Here is a 17,268-nt window from a genome sequence, read left to right on the forward strand (position 1 = left end):
TATATTTAAGAAAAGAATTCATCCTGTGTCGAACTTTGTGTTCGAATCTGTCAGTTATAAAACTGACCTGATGAAAGGGTTGGCTGTTTATTGACGAGTTAGTGAGAATAAAACCAGCAGTCGAAGAGGTTGTCTTCCTCCTTCCCTTGCCTGTGCCCAGACTTTATTACAAGCTATCTAGGCATTCTCTCGCAACTTATGATGGACGGAAGTGATAGTGGCAAACCGGCATCGTCAACCTCAGCCCGAGGAGACAGCCTTACGACGGAACTTAGTCTGATCCCGGAATTTGACGGTACTTCGCACTCGGTGGTAGAGTGGATCGAAAAGCTGGAGCTGGTTTGTCGGCTACAAGGGATCTCTGATCTACACATCATTGTGCCACTGCGACTCACAGGCGGGGCTTTCTCTGTTTATCAGCAGCTCAGCAGCGTAGACAAGGGGAACTTCGACACCATAAAGGATGCACTCACCTCGGCATTTGCTGCAGACAAGTTTGTTGCCTATGAGCAGTTTGTGGACCGTAGGCTGCGTGATGGCGAGTCTGTTGACGTGTACTTGGCTGACCTGCGCCACCTGGCTACACGATTTGGAGGAATGACTGACGCCGGTCTATGTTGTGCTTTTTTAGCTGGTCTTCCAGAAGCTGTTCGCCACATTCTGAGAGCTGGTTCACGCATGGAAACTATGGATATTAACCAACTTCTGAACCGTGCTCGAGCTGTTCTAGCGGATAATTACCTCGATGATGGGGCATCAGCACAACCAGCCGGCTCCAGACAGCACACAGTGGCTCCTGCATTAGTTGGTGTTGGTGGTGTGCGCTGCCATTCCTGTAACCAGCCGAACCACTACGCTCGTGACTGCCAGGCTGGACGTAGTGTGCGCAGAGGTAGAGGTGGGCGAGGTAATGTGCGCTGCTTCAGATGCGGGGGACGAGGCCACATCGCTACCTCATGTCCTTCGGGAAATGGATCAGGAGAGGTGGGACCAGCGCCAGCCTCCTCTCCAGACCGTCAGTGAGAGGCGCTTTACCAGTGACTCACTTGGTTGTTGATGGAAAGAACTGTGATGCCCTGGTAGACACCGGCTGTACTCAGAGTATTGCACACGTTTCCATGTGCTCTCGCTGGACCAAAGGAAATATCAGTGTGAGGACAGTAAGCGGTGAGCTTTATATGTGTATGGGAACAGGTGTGGTAACAGTCCAGCTACTGTCAGGAGTGTCCGTGTCTGTGAATGTGATTGTAGTGCCTTCCAAGCCGCTTAATTTTGACTTTATTCTGGGCATGAACGGTGTTGAAGCCCTGCAGGGAGTGACAGTGCATTCACCGGACAAAGTGCGATTTGGTATTGAGGAAGTGCAGGCTTCAGCCGTGACAGTACCTACCATACAACGAAATATTGTCGAGAGGGATTTTGAAGTAACATATGACAGTGCAGCTAAAAAGTGGACAGTGTTGTGGAACTGGCGTGATAACTCAGAGCCTCCACGACTACTGAATACTGTCTCTGAATACAGGGTGCCGAATGAAGCTCGAAAAGAATATGAAAATGAACTGTGTGAATGGATTAAGGATGGATGGCTGGTTCCATACAATGAGAGTATACATGGCCCTGTGAAAGGAACTATCCCTCTGATGGCTGTCGTGCAGCAAAACAAGAAAAAAGTACGCCCTGTCCTTGATTTTCGTGAGTTGAATGCCCATCTTAATTTGCACACAGCTGAAGCGGACGTCTGCACTGAGAAGATACGGGAGTGGCGCAGGCGTGGACAGAGGGTCGCTCTCATTGACTTGCGCAAGGCTTACCTACAGATACATGTTCACAGATCGCTATGGTCGTCCCAGACAGTGGTGTTCCGTGGGAGACATTACTGTTTGACTAGACTGGACTTTGGACTGAACATTGCACCATTAGTATTGAAGGAGGTCCTGAGTCGTGTGTTGAGCATGGACGAGAAGATAAACCGCGCCACTTCACCATACCCGGACGATATTCTGGTGGACGAAAGTGTGGCGAGTGCAGCAGAAGTGGAATGTCACCTTAGTCGTCACGGCCTGCTCTGCAAACCTCCCGAGATTGTGTCTGAAGGAGCTCGTGTGCTGGGCATTAGAGTCTGGGGGGAGCACGATTGTCTCGTCTGGAAGCGTGATAACGGCGTTGGCAAGCTACCTGAAAAGCTGACTAGGCAGACAGTGTTTTCACTCTGCGGGCAGCTAACGAGTCACCTTCCTGTTTGTGGCTGGTTGCGAGTGGTGGCGTCGTACATTAAAAGACAGGCCAATGAGGTCACGACTACGTGGGACGACGAGATTAATGACCTCAGTTTGCACTCGATGCTTGCGGACACGTTGGAGCGGGTGAAGAACTCAGACCCGGCCCGAGGACGATGGGATGTGGCGGGAGACGAAGCTATACTATGGGTAGATGCAAGTTCACTCGCATTGTGAGCTGTGTTGGAGGTGAAAGGTGAAGTTATTGAAGACTCGTGTTGGTTACGACGGGACGAGTGCTCTCACATTAATCTTGCGGAGCTGGACGCTGTTATTAAGGGGATAAATCTTGCAATCTCCTGGAAGATGAAACAGCTGACTCTTATGATTGACTCAAGAACTGTGTTCCACTGGATCACGGATGCTCTCTCAGGAAAATCTCGTTTGAAGACTAGAGCTTCCAGTGAAATGTTGATCCGTAGGCGCCTAGAGACTTTTAAATCTATCAACGTCGAGTATAATCTGTGTCTGGAAGTAAAGTTTGTGTCTTCTACTGAAAACAAAGCAGATGCGCTAACACGAGTACCGAAGAGGTGGATGACACTAGCAAACGGGCAGACAAGCTGTGCAGCTGTTGCCAGTGTTTCAGACAGGGACATCATTAACATTCATGAAACCAGAGGGCATCCCGGCATCAAGCGTACACTGTACTTCTGCAGAAGGCTCTATTCTACGGTTCAGAGGCAGCAGGTTCGCAGTGTTCTTCAGAGTTGTCAAGAATGTCAATCCTTTGATCCGGCACCAGAGAAGTGGAAGAAAGGGGAGTTGGGGGTTTCAGAGATCTGGAGCAGAGTTAGCATGGACGTCTGTCATGTCAGAAACCAGCACTATCTGACGCTCATCGACTGCGGGCCAACACGTTATGCCATCTGGAAAAGACTCAGGCGGCAAGATGTCATCAGTGTTGTTGAACAGCTAGAGTCTGTGTTTTATGAACGTGGAGCACCTAAGGAGCTATTAACTGACAATGCTGCCAGCTTCCGTAGCTCAACGATCAAAGAGTTCGCCAGGCGTTGGGGTATGGTCATCAGGTATCGGTGTGCCAACGCTCCATCTGGTAATGGAATATCAGAGAGAAATCATCGAACCGTGAAAACTATACTGGCATGGAAAGGCTATTCCGTAGCTGAAGCAGTGTATCGCTACAATGTTATGCCACGAGGTGATGATGCCTCATCTGCCCCTGCCAACCAGATATTTAGATACGAGGTCAGACTGCTGGGTATCGACGGAGTAACTCTGCAAGATCAGCCGGTGGAAGAACAACATCGCTTCAGCGTCGGTGATCGTGTATGGATCCGGCATCCCAGCAGACGCTGCGATTCTCGAAGCACAGAGGGCACAGTAACGCGAGTTGTATCTGCCCAGAACGTCGAGGTGGATGGTATGCCTCGTCATGTGCGTGACCTAAGGCTGGCAACATCGCTGTCTACTGCCCCAGAGGATTCACTAGCTGAAGAAAGCTCTGAATCAGAAACAGAAGATGATTTGCTAATCGATGTGAGAGGTCCTTCGAATGAGTCTACGTCAAGTGATACGTCAAGTGAAGACGAAGTAGATAGTCCAGGGAGACCACTGCCCCGTCGAGGTTCTAGGGAGCGCCGTCCAGTACGGCCGTTCCAATATAGTGATCTTTAGAAGATCAGGGGGGAGTGTTATGTCTTGTCATGCTATGTCTATGTCATGCTATGTCCATGTCATGCTATGTCTGTCAAGCTATGTCTATGTCATGCTATGTCTATGTCATGCTATGTCTATGTCACGCTATGTCTATGTCATGCTATGTCTGTTAAGTTGGTGCTGATCATAGAGGTGGTAATAATGCCATTTGCCCTTTTTCCCATTTTATGTATATTTAAGAAAAGAATTCATCCTGTGTCGAACTTTGTGTTCGAATCTGTCAGTTATCAAACCGACCTGATGAAAGGGTTGGCTGTTTATTGACGAGTTAGTGAGAATAAAACCAGCAGTCGAAGAGGTTGTCTTCCTCCTTCCCTTGCCTGTGCCCAGACTTTATTACAGGATAGAAACCGTAAGAGGGTAGTTTGGAAATTAAAGATTTATGCCAGACTCGATCGAAAGCCTTTGAGATGTCAAGTGCAATGGCAATGCTTTCGCCAAAGTCCCGAAAGGAGGATGACCAGGAGTCTGAAATGTAGGTGAGAAGATCACCAGTGGAGCGCACCTGATGGAACCCATACTGACGATCAGAAAGAAGGTTGTAATAGGAAAGATACTTTAAAATTTTTCTGCTAAGAATAGACTCGAAAACTTTTGAGACCGGATGTTAAAGCAAATGGACGATAGTTAGAGGGTTGGGAATGGTCACCCTTCTTTGGAACTGGCTGAATGAGAGCAAATTCCAGCAAGAAGGAAAGGTACAAGTTGATAGACAAAGGCAAAAGAGTTTACCTAGGCAGGGTGTAAGCAATGAACCACAGTTCTTGAGGACAACAGGAGGGACTCCATCAGGCCTATATGCCTTGTTAGTATTGAGGCCTGTGATGGCAGAAAATACATCAGCTAAGAAATTTTAATGTCAGCCATGAGGAAGTCCGAGGGAGGAAGTGATGGAGGAAAGCACCTGAGTCATCTGAGGTGGAATTGGAGGAGAAAGTCTGAGCAAAGAGATCTGCTTTATCAGTAGAAAAAACAGCTACAGAACCATCGGAGTAAAAAAGAGGAGGGAAGGATGATGAGGTAAAGTTGTTAGAAAGGTTTTTGGCAAGGTGCCAGAAGGAGAGGGAAGAATTCGAGTTGGAGAGTTGAGAGCATTTAGTACAGATGAAATCATTTTTAGCAGAGTGAAGAACAGACTTAGCACGATTCCGGGCAGAAACATAAACAAGATGTGGTTCAGGGGTAGATTGGCTCCGGTACCTTTTATAGGCCCTCTCCTTGTTGTGGACAGCATTAGAACAAGCACGAGTAAACTAAGGCTTTCTTGCATTAGTCAAAGGATATGAGAAGGGAATGTATGCTTCTATGCCCAAGAGAATAACCTCTATAATGCGCAAGACACACTCAGATGGCTCACAGCCATGGACGCAATAATCATTCCATGGATAATCAAAGAAGTACTGCCTGAGGGACTCCCAATCCACAGCTCCAAAGTGCCACAGACGACGTTTCTTTAGAGGATCCACTGCCCGTACCAGAGCGATAGGACAAGTTAACGAGATAAGGTGGTGATCGGAGGAGCCCATTGGAGAGAAAAGATTAGCATAAGCAAAAGGATTAGCTGTAAGGAAGAGGTATGTTATGTTCCAACTTTCTCCAAGGCAGCCTTGGATATGGGTATAGTGCAGTACAAGCTGCTCTAGGTCATCAAGGATAGAAAAGATATTGGCTTGTTCGCCAGGTAAATCAGTGAAAGGAGAGGAGAGCAAAAGGTAGTCGTGAATATTAAAATCACTTAGAATGGAGATTTCAGAGAAAGTAGAAATTGATAGGATGTGTTCCACGTTAGAAGAAAGATAGTCAAAGAAGATTTTATAATCAATTGAATTACAGTAAGGAATAATTAAAAAGATATATTCAGTCAGAGAATGCCGAATCCTGAGAGTAGACAATTCAAATATTCCAGTTCAGGAACACAACAGCCACCTTTGGCTTTGAAATGAATATAAAGAAAGTAGGAGGATATAGAGAAGGGTTTGTTATCATTCGCCTCAAACAGCTGAGATTTGAGGAAAAAAAATGAGGTTTAGAGAATGAGAGGTGGTGTTCAACAGACAGGCAGTTTTATGAAAGGCCGCATGTTTCGCAGGAGGTACGATAATATCCAACTTTGACTTTATTTTTTTCATGGATATTAAATCGGAGAGAAAAACTAATGATATTCCGATGGCAACGAGTGACCATTTTATTATTTATGCAACACTGTACGCGACCGTCAACCAGTCCATTCAAGGCCTTTAATCTATTTCATTCTAATGAAATATAATTGTGAGGATGTGAGGGTGTGTGTGAGAGTAACAGTTCCTTCCTCAGTTAGGACGAACTCTTCACATAACTCCAGCCACATCATTACTTCTTTCCTTTTCAGGCTTTCTGTACCTCTTACCTCAGTCAAGAATAGTTGTTTTTCCACCTTTAGCTTTTTCTTTAACCACCCCTCTCTGATCTTGAATAACCAGTACTTTATTTCGGCCTCACAGTGACTACGTTCACACGGACATCAATTCACTTCACCAGCCTGGTCATTTATTTTACCCTGACTTTCGTGAATCTCACCCACTCGGCAATTTACTTCCGACTAGTATTACTTTTCTTTCCTTCTGCAATTAAATAACCATAGGTAGACAGGTATGGCGATGGATGCTGACAGACGAATAAATACCTGCAGCTAGCTAAATAGATTGGTCAACAAACCGACAGACAGAAAGTATCCATCCATGGATCTTGAGAAAAACAACTTTACTTTCAAATAAAAGTAGTAGCTTTGTATTTTAAATGCCATCACTCCATTCTCATCCACCACCATCTTTTCTCTTCCTCAGCCTTATTTCCTTTTTTTTAGATAACAGAACAGAGGAAGGAAAAACAAATGAGTAAAAAAATACCCCCTAACACCTGATTACTGGTGTCCTCCATTCATAAAATGTCTGTAACAGTTGGACTTGAACTCCTGTAGGTTGAAATTTGGAGGGAAACAACTCTGACGAAGCGAGTTCCAGAGAGATGCAGTTCGGGGAATGAAAGAATTCTGATAGGCAGAAGTTCTGCAATATGGCTGAGTGACGTTCCAGTCATGAGTGCTGCCAGATGCCCGTGTAGCATGAGGGAAGGCATGGAGAGGTGGCACAATGGACGAAACTTCGTCTGAGCACTTACCATAAAAATACCTGTAAAATAATGCAAGGGAGGCAACATTGCTTCTTACTTGTAGAGGAAGTAGTTTATTTATAATAGCAGGGTTATTAATAATTCCAGCAGCTTTGTTCTGAATTTTGTCCAGTTGTTTTAATGCATCCTCTCCACATCCATTCCACAATGGTGGGCAGTATTCAAGCAGAGAGCGCACATGACTCTTATAAATTATAGCTAACTGCTCGTCAGTCAAGAAGTTACGGACTCTGTACAATAATCCAAGTTCCTTTGATGCGGTTTTAGCAAGTGATCTGACATGAGAGGTTCAGCTGAGGGCATTGTTAAGTGACGCACTGAGAATTTCAATACTTTTGGAGATGGGAATATTAGTAGCACTGAAGGTAATATACGAATCTGGCAATATCTGTCTATTAGTAAATTGCATATACTTGGTTTTACTAGCATTAAATGAGACAAGGTTGTTTTGTCCCCATTCACTGAACGTAGATAAGTCCTTACTTCCCTTTCCTCCGTTCTACCATACCTTTCATCCCTGCGTTTTTCTCGACGTCTGTTACCCTCCCTCCTTTTCCTTTCTACCTCGCTTTTTCCTTATCTTTCTCCTTCACCTTCTTTCTCATCTTCCCCTTCTCTTGTATCAGCATTGCCCTCCCTCCGTTTTACTTCGTTTCTCTTCCTTCTTTCCAGCCTCATTTGTTTCTTCCCTATTTCCTCCTCCCTCCCTCCCACTTTTAACCGTCTCTCTCTCTCTCTCTCTCTCTCTCTCTCTCTGCCAGGAGTAGTGTAAGTGTCTTTCTTCCTCAGTAAAAATCAAAACCACATTTTATTTTCAGCAGCCTAGATATTCAGTCCCTCACACATGTAACAGGGAATCCGATATGTCTTGTTTTAACTGCGACATTTTTTCAGGCCTCTCGTCATGGACTGACTTAGTGTAAAAGGAGTCAAGCATCGACCGAGGTGCCATGTGCACTTGTCAGAATCACAATTATCCCGTTATATCAAAGTTATCGGTGAGGGATGTGGGATGGTACGGTACGGTGTGGTACGGGAGGGTACGGTATGGGTGTCCTTTCGTTGTGTTGCGGTATATCTGAGGCTCAAGTGAAACTCTTTGAAGCAGTTTCTCCCTCTCCCTTCTCTCTCCTCTGCCAGGTGGCAGGTCACGCCTCACCTGAACAGATGTCAGCCAGTTTGTGTGAAGATGTGAATCACGTTTAAATCTCTTCGGCGATTTCTCCTGCCTTCTTTTTATCCTAACAGATTTCACTGTGCTGAATAGAGAGAGAAAGAGAGAGAGAGAGAGAGAGAGAGAGAGAGAGAGAGAGAGATTTTCATATCTAATTCCTACAAATACCAAACTTTAACTTATATCTTTGAATACAGTGTTTGATTCTTTCAGTCATTTACAGCAATATACAGTAGATTTTTCTCTGTTACAAAATCTATAGAATATTCAACTGAAAGTTATTTTTTAAAGGTGATTATTCCTCTGCATTAAATAACATGAACAATAAAATGTGGAGAGAATGGAGAATGAAAGACTGACTAAGAGGGTGTATGTAGGTGAGGTTGAGGGAGGGAGAGGGAGGGGTAGACCCAGGATGAGGTGGAGGGATGGAGCTGAGAGGTATATGAGGGAGGGGGGGGTGAGTTGGGGGGAGGGTAGTCGAATGGTGGGTGACAGAGTGACTTGGAGGCATTTTGTCTGCGGCCACCCTTTGCGGGATTAGGGCATCGGGCTATAGATAGATAGATAGAGCTTAAAAACCTAAGAACGTCCCTGAATATGTAAGGTTGTAAATACTGCAAGTCATGGAAGGTGTAGTACATTATTATCCCTGACGTTGCTAATTCACTGCCTCATCAACTGTACATTAACAAAAGCCTTCACGTCTCTGCAACTTATTGTACCCTTGTATTTACCTGTGATCACTGATCGGAAGTGAATAATTTCCCAGACAAGGAGCAGAATAGATTTTCTCATTAACCTTTTCGCTACGAGAAACGTTGCGTCTTTTTGTAATGGATTTTTACTGATACTGACAAATGATACACAGTTAAGAGCAACTGTATAGTAGTGATAGGGACAATGAAGTTCAAAAACTTAATCCCAAGCTGAAAGGAATAAAGTATCAGGAGGCAGCAGAGGTTTAATTATACATGAGGATCTCATGGTGAAGAGGTTAGGGCTTTATTCTTATCCTGTCATTTTCCTATCATTATACACAGCCTGGCCTGTGTGTGTGTGTGTGTGTGTGTGTGTGTGTGTGTGTGTGTGTGTGTGTGTGTGTGTGTGTGTGTGTGTGTGTGTGTGTGTGTGTGTGTGTGTGTGTTTCAAACAATTTCTTCACAGAAGCTATTCCGCTAAAACCCATCAAGCAGATTGCTACAGTTGAGTGAGTGAGAGAGAGAAAAGAGAGAGAGAGAGAGAGAGAGAGAGAGAGAGAGAGAGAGAGAGTGTGTGTGTGTGTGTGTGTGTGTGTTTCAAACAATTTCTTCACAGAAGCCATTCCGCTAAAACCCATCAAGCAGATTGCTACAGTTGAGTGAGTGAGAGAGAGAAAAGAGAGAGAGAGAGAGAGAGAGAGAGAGAGAGTGTGTGTGTGTGTGTGTGTGTGTGTGTGTGTGTGTGTGTACCCAGATTAAGTAACAGTTTCATTTATTATGGACAGTGATACACACCCCTGGCTGGCCTGCTGTTAATAACACCTGCACAAAATAACGCATAACACCTGGAATCGGTGGTTGCCTGGCCAGTGAATAGGACAGTATTGTATATAATATTAAACTGCATCATTTTATTAGTTCGGAAAATTCTCGTCCAACGTTCCCCAATTTACTAATGGATTTACCACACGCAGGAAATACCTGTGTGTGTGTGTGTGTGTGTGTGTGTGTGTGTGTGCGTGTCTGTGTGTGTGTGTAGCAGTGTGAGGACTAAAACAGTAACATGTATAATTAATACTTGACCTCTTTAGTGCAAATCTCACCTCCGCAACATAATCCATCCATTAATACCGTCTTCGTCCGATCAGTCTTCAGGTAATCCATTATATTTATTGCCTCTCTCCCTTGATTCATCCACTTCAGGTCACACGACGCCGATTTTTTTTAAATTCCCGAGTGTAGGGACAGAAGTCATTATATTCTTTTTACTCAAACGGTTTAAAATTGTAATTTCTCTATCTTCAGTGTTGAATTATAACAAGAGATCAATATTAGAACTTGATGGTAGTAACAAAGAAGTGGTATGGAAAGGACGTAAAGCCGCAGTATTTCCTATTTCTGCCACGGAGCTACGTGAAGTAAGCTGCAAATCGGCGAAAATCTAGGCCAGGTTTGAGTGAAAAAAAAAAAAAAAAAAAAAATGGTATACTTAGTCCCTTAAACTGAGGATGTGGGTGAAGGGGCTCTAATAGCTGTATAAATATGTAGATTTCTTACTAGGTCTTTCAGCACAAATTTACCACTTCGTACGGTTACTGTAATGCAAATATACTCAGTGAAAAATAAAATATGGAAACTTAACACTGTGAAAAATATTATTCACGGATGTTAATTTACCTGGCATATCAGTAATAGTATCCTAACATTCTACCCGTACCCGACCACATTCACGCTCCTCCTCCCCCCCCCCTAAAAAAGAATAGTGTAATTGACATGGAACACCAGAGTCAATAGATAATTATAATTGCCACCTATTATCCAGCATTCATAGTGCAGGGAAATTAATTACTTCACCTTTAGAGAAGAAGTGGCTAAGGTAAAGCAAAAACATCATATTATTTCTAACGGGAGGACATGTCAGATATGCTATGAAAAAAAAAAAAAATCGATCCTGTGACGTAAATATTATTTCAGTTACGAGAAAGATGGAACATCAAGGTGGACTACTGACCAATCACCTAACTGAATATTCATAGGTGCTGCTGTTCAGACAATAAATGTTGACGCAAATGAAATAATCTCACACTAGAAACATAAAAAAAAAAAAAAAAAAAACTGCTCTATCAAAAATGCCTGTATGCATGGGAATCAGCTACTCCTCAATAATTCACATCCACTGCCAATATTATTTGCGCAATGCAAGCACAACTGTCCCCGAATATCAATACACACACACACACACACACACACACACACACACACACACACACACACACATCTGTTTAAATAACAGAGAAAATCTAAATGGGAAAAATCACCTCAGTTGGAAAACTTATAAGAAGTCTGTTTCAGCATGAGTATCAGAGCAGATAATATTTCCACAAAATACACAATTTTGTCGCCATTTGCGTACCCAAGATATCGTTATAAAAATTATCATTCACGGAAGATAAAACTCTAATGACATAGTTTTTTTTTTATCAAAGAAAGAAGGAACCAAAGGCCAGGAGCCCGCAAACCGTTCCTTTCAAGAAAAACCAAAAACAATACAAAAGAGAGCCAAATTCAAGATCCGTTCATTTCGAGATTCCTGGACACACTGCGTGCGAAAGACTAGAGATCATAGGAAGTAGGAAATACAGACAGAGGGGGACAGTTCCAGAGTTGACCTGTTGCCTAAATGAAGGACTGGAAGTAACGGTAAACTCTTGCGTTAGAGAGTTGGATAGAAAAGGGATGAGAGTTTGTTGCTAGGCGGGTACTATGCACCCATCGTAGAGGTGGAGGGATGCAAGCAGACAGTTCAGAAGAGCAGTGACCATTGAAGTAGCGATAGAAAAGAGACAAAGATGCAACAGTGCGGCAAAGAGACAGAGGTTTAAGGGAGCCAGTATGAGGAATAGAGTTGATGAGACGAAAAGCATTTAACTCCACTCTGTTGAGATGAGCTGTATGTGGGGAGCCTCTCCACACATGAGAGTTGTACTCTAAACAGGGGCGAATAAAACCTGTGTATACAGTCAACAACTGTGCAGGGGTAAAGAAGGTAGGGAGTCAACTTAGCCCACCTAATCTCTTGGAAGCAGATTTTACAGGAGATGCAATATGATTTTTCTAAGATAAGTCCTGACTGAATGAAACTCCAAGCATGTTCAAGGATGATCCAGGATTGAGCTGGATGTTATTAAACATGAGTGGGTACTCCTGTGGAAGATTGTGTTGGATTGATAGGTGTTAAAACTGAGTTTTTGATGCATTAAAAACAACCAGATTATTTTTACCCCAGTCAGAGACACGAGCCAAGTCAGACATTAGGTGTGCCATAGCCTCATCCCTTGTTTGTTGAAGTAACTGCTGAGGTGGACGTTGCGGAACCAGAATGGAATGGTGAAGGGTGGAATCATCAGCACACGAGTGGATGGGGTTAGATGTACAACTTAGGTCATTAATGAATAAAATGAAGAGAGTTGATGATAGGACAGAGCCCTGAGGAACACTACTGTTGATAGATCTAGGAGAAGAGCAATGGCCGTCTACAACAGCGGCTATAGAACAATCAGAATGGAAGCTATAGATGAAGGCACAGATGGAAGGATAGAAACATTAGGAGGGCAGTTTGAAAATCTAAGATTTATACCAGACTCGATCGAAAGCTCATGAGATGTCAAGTGCAATGGCAAAGCCTTCGCTGAAGTCCCGAAAGGAAGATGACCATGAGTCTGAAAGGCAGGTGAGAAGATCGCCAGTGGACTGTCCCTGACGGATCCCATACTGATGATCAAAAAGATTGTGATAGGAAAGATGCTTTAAATTTTTTCTGTTAAGAAATGACTCAAAAGCTTTTGAGACATAGGATGTTAAAGCAATTGGATGATAGTTAGAGGGTTGGGAATGGTCACCCTTCTTTGGGACTGGCTGAATAAGAGCAAACTTCTAGCAAGTAGGAAAGGTCCAAGTTGACAAAGACGAAAGAGTTTACATAAGCAGGGTGTAAGCACTGAACCACAGTTCTTGAGGACAAAAGGAGGAACTCCATCATGCCCATATGCCTTGTTCATATTGAGGCCAGTGATGGTAGAAAATACATTAGCTGAAGAAATTTTAATATCAGACATGAGGAACTCTGAGAGAGGAAGTGATTGAGGAACAGCACCGGAATCGTAGAAGGTGGAACTGGTGGAGAAAGTCTGAGCAAAGAGATCTGCTTTATCAGTAGAGGAAATAGCTACAAAGCCATCAGAATAGAAAAGAAGAGGGAAGGATGATGAGGTAAAGTTGTTAGAAAGGTTTTTGGCAAGGTGCCAGAAGTAGCAAGAAGAATTCGACTTGGAGAGTTGAGAGCATTTAGTACAGATGAGATTATTTTCAGCACAGCAAAGAACAGACTTAGGACAAATCCAGGCAGAGACAAGAACAAGATGTGATTCAGGGATGCGTTGGCTCTGGTACCTTTTAAACACCCTCTCCATGTTGCGGACAGCATTAGAGCAAGCGTGATTAAATCAAGGCTTTCTTGCATTAGTCAAAGGATATGAGAAGGGAATATATGTTTCCATGCCCGAGAGAATGACCCCCATAATGAGCAGGGCACACTCAAATGGCTCCCGGCCATGGAAGCAATAATCATTCCGTGGAAAATCAAAGAACTGAGGGCCTCCCAACCTGCAGCTCCAAAGTGCCACAGACGACATTTCTTTGGAGGGTCCACAGGCCATATTGGAGCGATAGAACAGGTTAAGCTAATAAGGTTGTGATCGGAGGGGCCCAACAGAGAGGAAAGATTAACAGTGTAAGCAGAAGGATTAGCTATAAGGAAGAGGTCAAGAATGTTGGAGCTCTCTCCAAGACGGTCAGGGATACGGGTAAGGTGCTGTACAAGCTGCTCTAGGACATGAAGGATAGAAAAGATATAGGCTTGTGAGAGGAGAGGAGAGCCAAAGATAGTCGTGAACATTGAAATCTCCTAGAATGAAGATTTCAGAGAAAGGAGAAATTGATAGAATGTGTTCCATCGTAGAAGTAAGATAGTCGAAGAATTGTTGATAGTCAGTTGAATTAGGGGATAAGTAAACAGCACAAATATATTTAGTCAGAGAATGACAAGAAAGCTGAAGCCAGAGTGTAGAGAATTCAGATGAATCAAGTTCAGGAACACGAGAACAAAATAAATCGTTGCGTATATATACACAACAGCCACCTTTGGCTTTGAAATGAGTATAGAGAAAGTAGGAAGAAACAAAAAAGGGTTTCCTGTCAGTTGCCTCAGACAGTTGAGTCTCTGTCAAGAAGAGAAGGTGAGGTTTAGAGGAGGAGATGTGGTGTTCAACAGAGGGAAAGTTAGAGGAAAGGCCACTAATGTTGCAGAAATGAAGAAGAAGTGAGTCAGACAGTGGTTTCAGGCATCTCTCTGAGTCATCACTGGGAGAGGGGCGGATGGTGGGGGAATTCATGGTCCCCTCCCCGGCCGAGGACTCCGAGGCCTTATTTACTAATGCCATTTTTCTTTTTTAATTTTGAAAAGGAACTGTAGTGTGTACTGTGCATGTAGTTTGGTGTTGAGAGTTAGAGAAACTTGTATTGAAGAGCATGCTGGCCTACTCTCTGTGTTATTGAGACACTGAAAATGTTCAGCAAAGGGGGATGGTCAGGAACTAGTCCCCAGGGCTGATGAATCGGGAGCTCCAGCTCTCCCTGTCATCAGCTTTCCATCCACCTTGGGTGTGTGTGTGTGTGTGTGTGTGTGTGTGTGTGTGTGTGTGTAGCTTGTTTGAGTTTGTGTCAATTGATGTAGCAGATCTCTGAATAAAAATGTATTCTGTGCATAAATTGTGTATGTCAGAAATAAATTTATGAGAACTCGGCCCACTGCAAGGGAAGGAAAAGTTTGTTCTTAAAAAATTCACGGTGTCTGCGATTCACTCAAAATCAAACTAAAAAATGATACCAGTTATAAAATTAAAGTTCACAACCTACTGCAAGTAAAAGAGCACAAGTCACGTACGGTACCGTACATCCTGAGTCAATGAACCCTTGAGAGCGCGCACACACACACACACACACACACACACACACACACACACACACACACACACACACACACACACACACACAGAGTTACTCTACATTTTTTTTTTTTTACCTGCAATCCTGTCCATTCCTTTTCTCAGTTATTTTTTAATATTTTTTTAAAAATAAAAGTAAATTTTTCTCCTCTATGTATAAATATAGTATTGTCTTGACATGCTCAGAGTTGATTCTGATATAAATTCTTATCGTAACATTTTTCTTGTTCATTTTCTTATTAGGACTTCGTGTTTTTGTGCTCTATTCATCGCCATTTTTTTTATGATTTTTCCCTTCGCAACAGTGGAGAGATTTTTTTTTTTTTTTTTTCAAATGGTTTTGTTTGCGATTCCCGACTTCTTTTTCCATTTGAATTGTGTTTTTCTATCGTCCCATTATTCTTCAGTCTCATATTTGTGTCTTTCCCACCCCCTTCCCCTCCGTTCCCCTTCTCTTTGTTGTTCCCGTTCAGTTGTTGGATAAATGACCCAGGCACAACACTGGCAGTAAAAGAGTTAAAATTGTGTTGTGCTCCATCTTGTCTTCTTTCAGTGACCTTCAACTGTAGGAAAAACATCCGCGTTATTGCCATCTTGTTTAAGTTTTCGTTATGTTTAATTCCTGACAACTTTAACTGGCTTCTCTTCTTTTTCTTTTTCATCCTCGGTTTTTGCAAGCTATTCTGTTGAGTCATTATATTCTTTCACGTCCTCTATGGAGGAAGCTGTTCACTAAGGAACTAATGAGTATAGCAGTTTTTCCTTTTCATATCTGTTAATCTGGTCGCTCTGGGGACCTCAGATGTGTATTTTACAGAGTATTTGTGTAGCCAGTGGTTCCACGAATCCCCTGGGGAATTCGTTGTGCGAGTTTAAGTTTGGATTGATTAATTAAGATTAGGTTAATCTACGCTGTAGTAGGTTGAGGTAATCCAGGTTAAGTACAGGTTAGGTTAGGCTTGGTTTGTTATGTCAGATTAGCTTAGGTTAATTTAGATGAATGCTAAACATAACTTGGCATTCATCTAAATTAACCTAACCTAACCTGACCTAACCTAACCTAACTAAACTAGTTTAACTGAACCAAAAGTTAACCTTTTTTTATCCCAGCCTAACCTAACCACAACCTAAATTAACCTAACCTAAATTAACCCATCCTAATTTAAACTCATTTCACGAATTCCCTAGGGATTTCATGAAATCACTGGGTACACAAACTCCCCGCAACATACTGTATATACGTGTCTGGCTGCGGCACGAATAAGTCAGGAAAATTGCCATGGAGTTGAATCAGCCACTTTAAACTGTTTATATTTGATCATGCCATTTTATTTGCACCTCATCTTAGCTGCTTTATAACTGTAAATTGATTCCCATTTCATTCGTGTCTCATGTTGCTTCAAGTATAAGCAATCCTCGTGTCTTTGTCCATCTCCTTACACTTTTTATCGTCTTCATTGCTGCTGTTCTCCCAGTGTGATCATTTCGTCGTTTTTTCTCGGTCTTATCTCTTTCCGGAGCATCCTTATTCGTCTGGCGTACTATTTTAGTTAATATGTATTCCTTTCCTCATTCTCCACATTAAATTTTCTTTTGTCTGGAACGAACTACTTTTGCTGCTGATATTGTTATTGTTTCCTATTTTAATATCCATTTATCACTCCTTAAATCTCTTCATTTTTCCTCTGTTTTGTGTAATAAATGTTCTTTCATATTCCTCTCTCTCTCTCTCTCTCTCTCTCTCTCTCTCTTTCTTCTCGTCTACTTTTTTCTCCTTTTGTCAGCCTCTTCTTCTCTACTCTGTCTTCCCTTTCATCTCTCCATTTTCTCATTTTCCTTCTACTCCACATTGTCTTCCAACCCTGTCCCTTTTCCTACCCCTTCTCCTCTTTCTTTACACACACACACACACACATACACACACACACACACACACACACACACACACACACACACACACACACACACACACACAGTACCTATGCCAATAGAGTTTTATCTTCCGCGTATGATAATTTTTATACCGATATCCTGGGTATACAAATGGCGACAAAAGTGTGTATTTGGTGGAAATATAATCTGCTCTGATACTCATGTTGAAATACAGTAGAGTTGATAGCTTTTCCCTCTAAGGTGATTTTTGTCATTTAGATTTTCACTGTTATTTTGATGTGTGTGTGTGTGTGTGTGTGTGTGTGTGTGTTATA

General features: G+C 42.8%; 2 protein-coding genes across 2 annotated transcripts; both read left to right on the forward strand.

The window, feature by feature from the left end:
* The first annotated feature begins 201 nt into the window (after positions 1 to 201).
* Positions 202 to 1,023, forward strand: LOC145391122 (uncharacterized). The gene has a single exon (XM_080265806.1). It carries the CDS (start codon positions 202 to 204, stop codon positions 1,021 to 1,023), a length of 822 nt encoding a protein of 273 aa, XP_080121932.1.
* A 95-nt stretch (positions 1,024 to 1,118) lies between these two features.
* Positions 1,119 to 2,453, forward strand: LOC145391123 (uncharacterized). Its single transcript, XM_080265808.1, has one exon. It carries the CDS (start codon positions 1,119 to 1,121, stop codon positions 2,451 to 2,453), a length of 1,335 nt encoding a protein of 444 aa, XP_080121934.1.
* Positions 2,454 to 17,268: the final 14,815 nt, after the last annotated feature.

This window comes from Coenobita brevimanus, chromosome 17, assembly GCF_032717465.1.
Source record: "Coenobita brevimanus isolate Jiangsu-jjx chromosome 17, ASM3271746v2, whole genome shotgun sequence".
Classification (NCBI taxonomy): domain Eukaryota; kingdom Metazoa; phylum Arthropoda; class Malacostraca; order Decapoda; family Coenobitidae; genus Coenobita; species Coenobita brevimanus.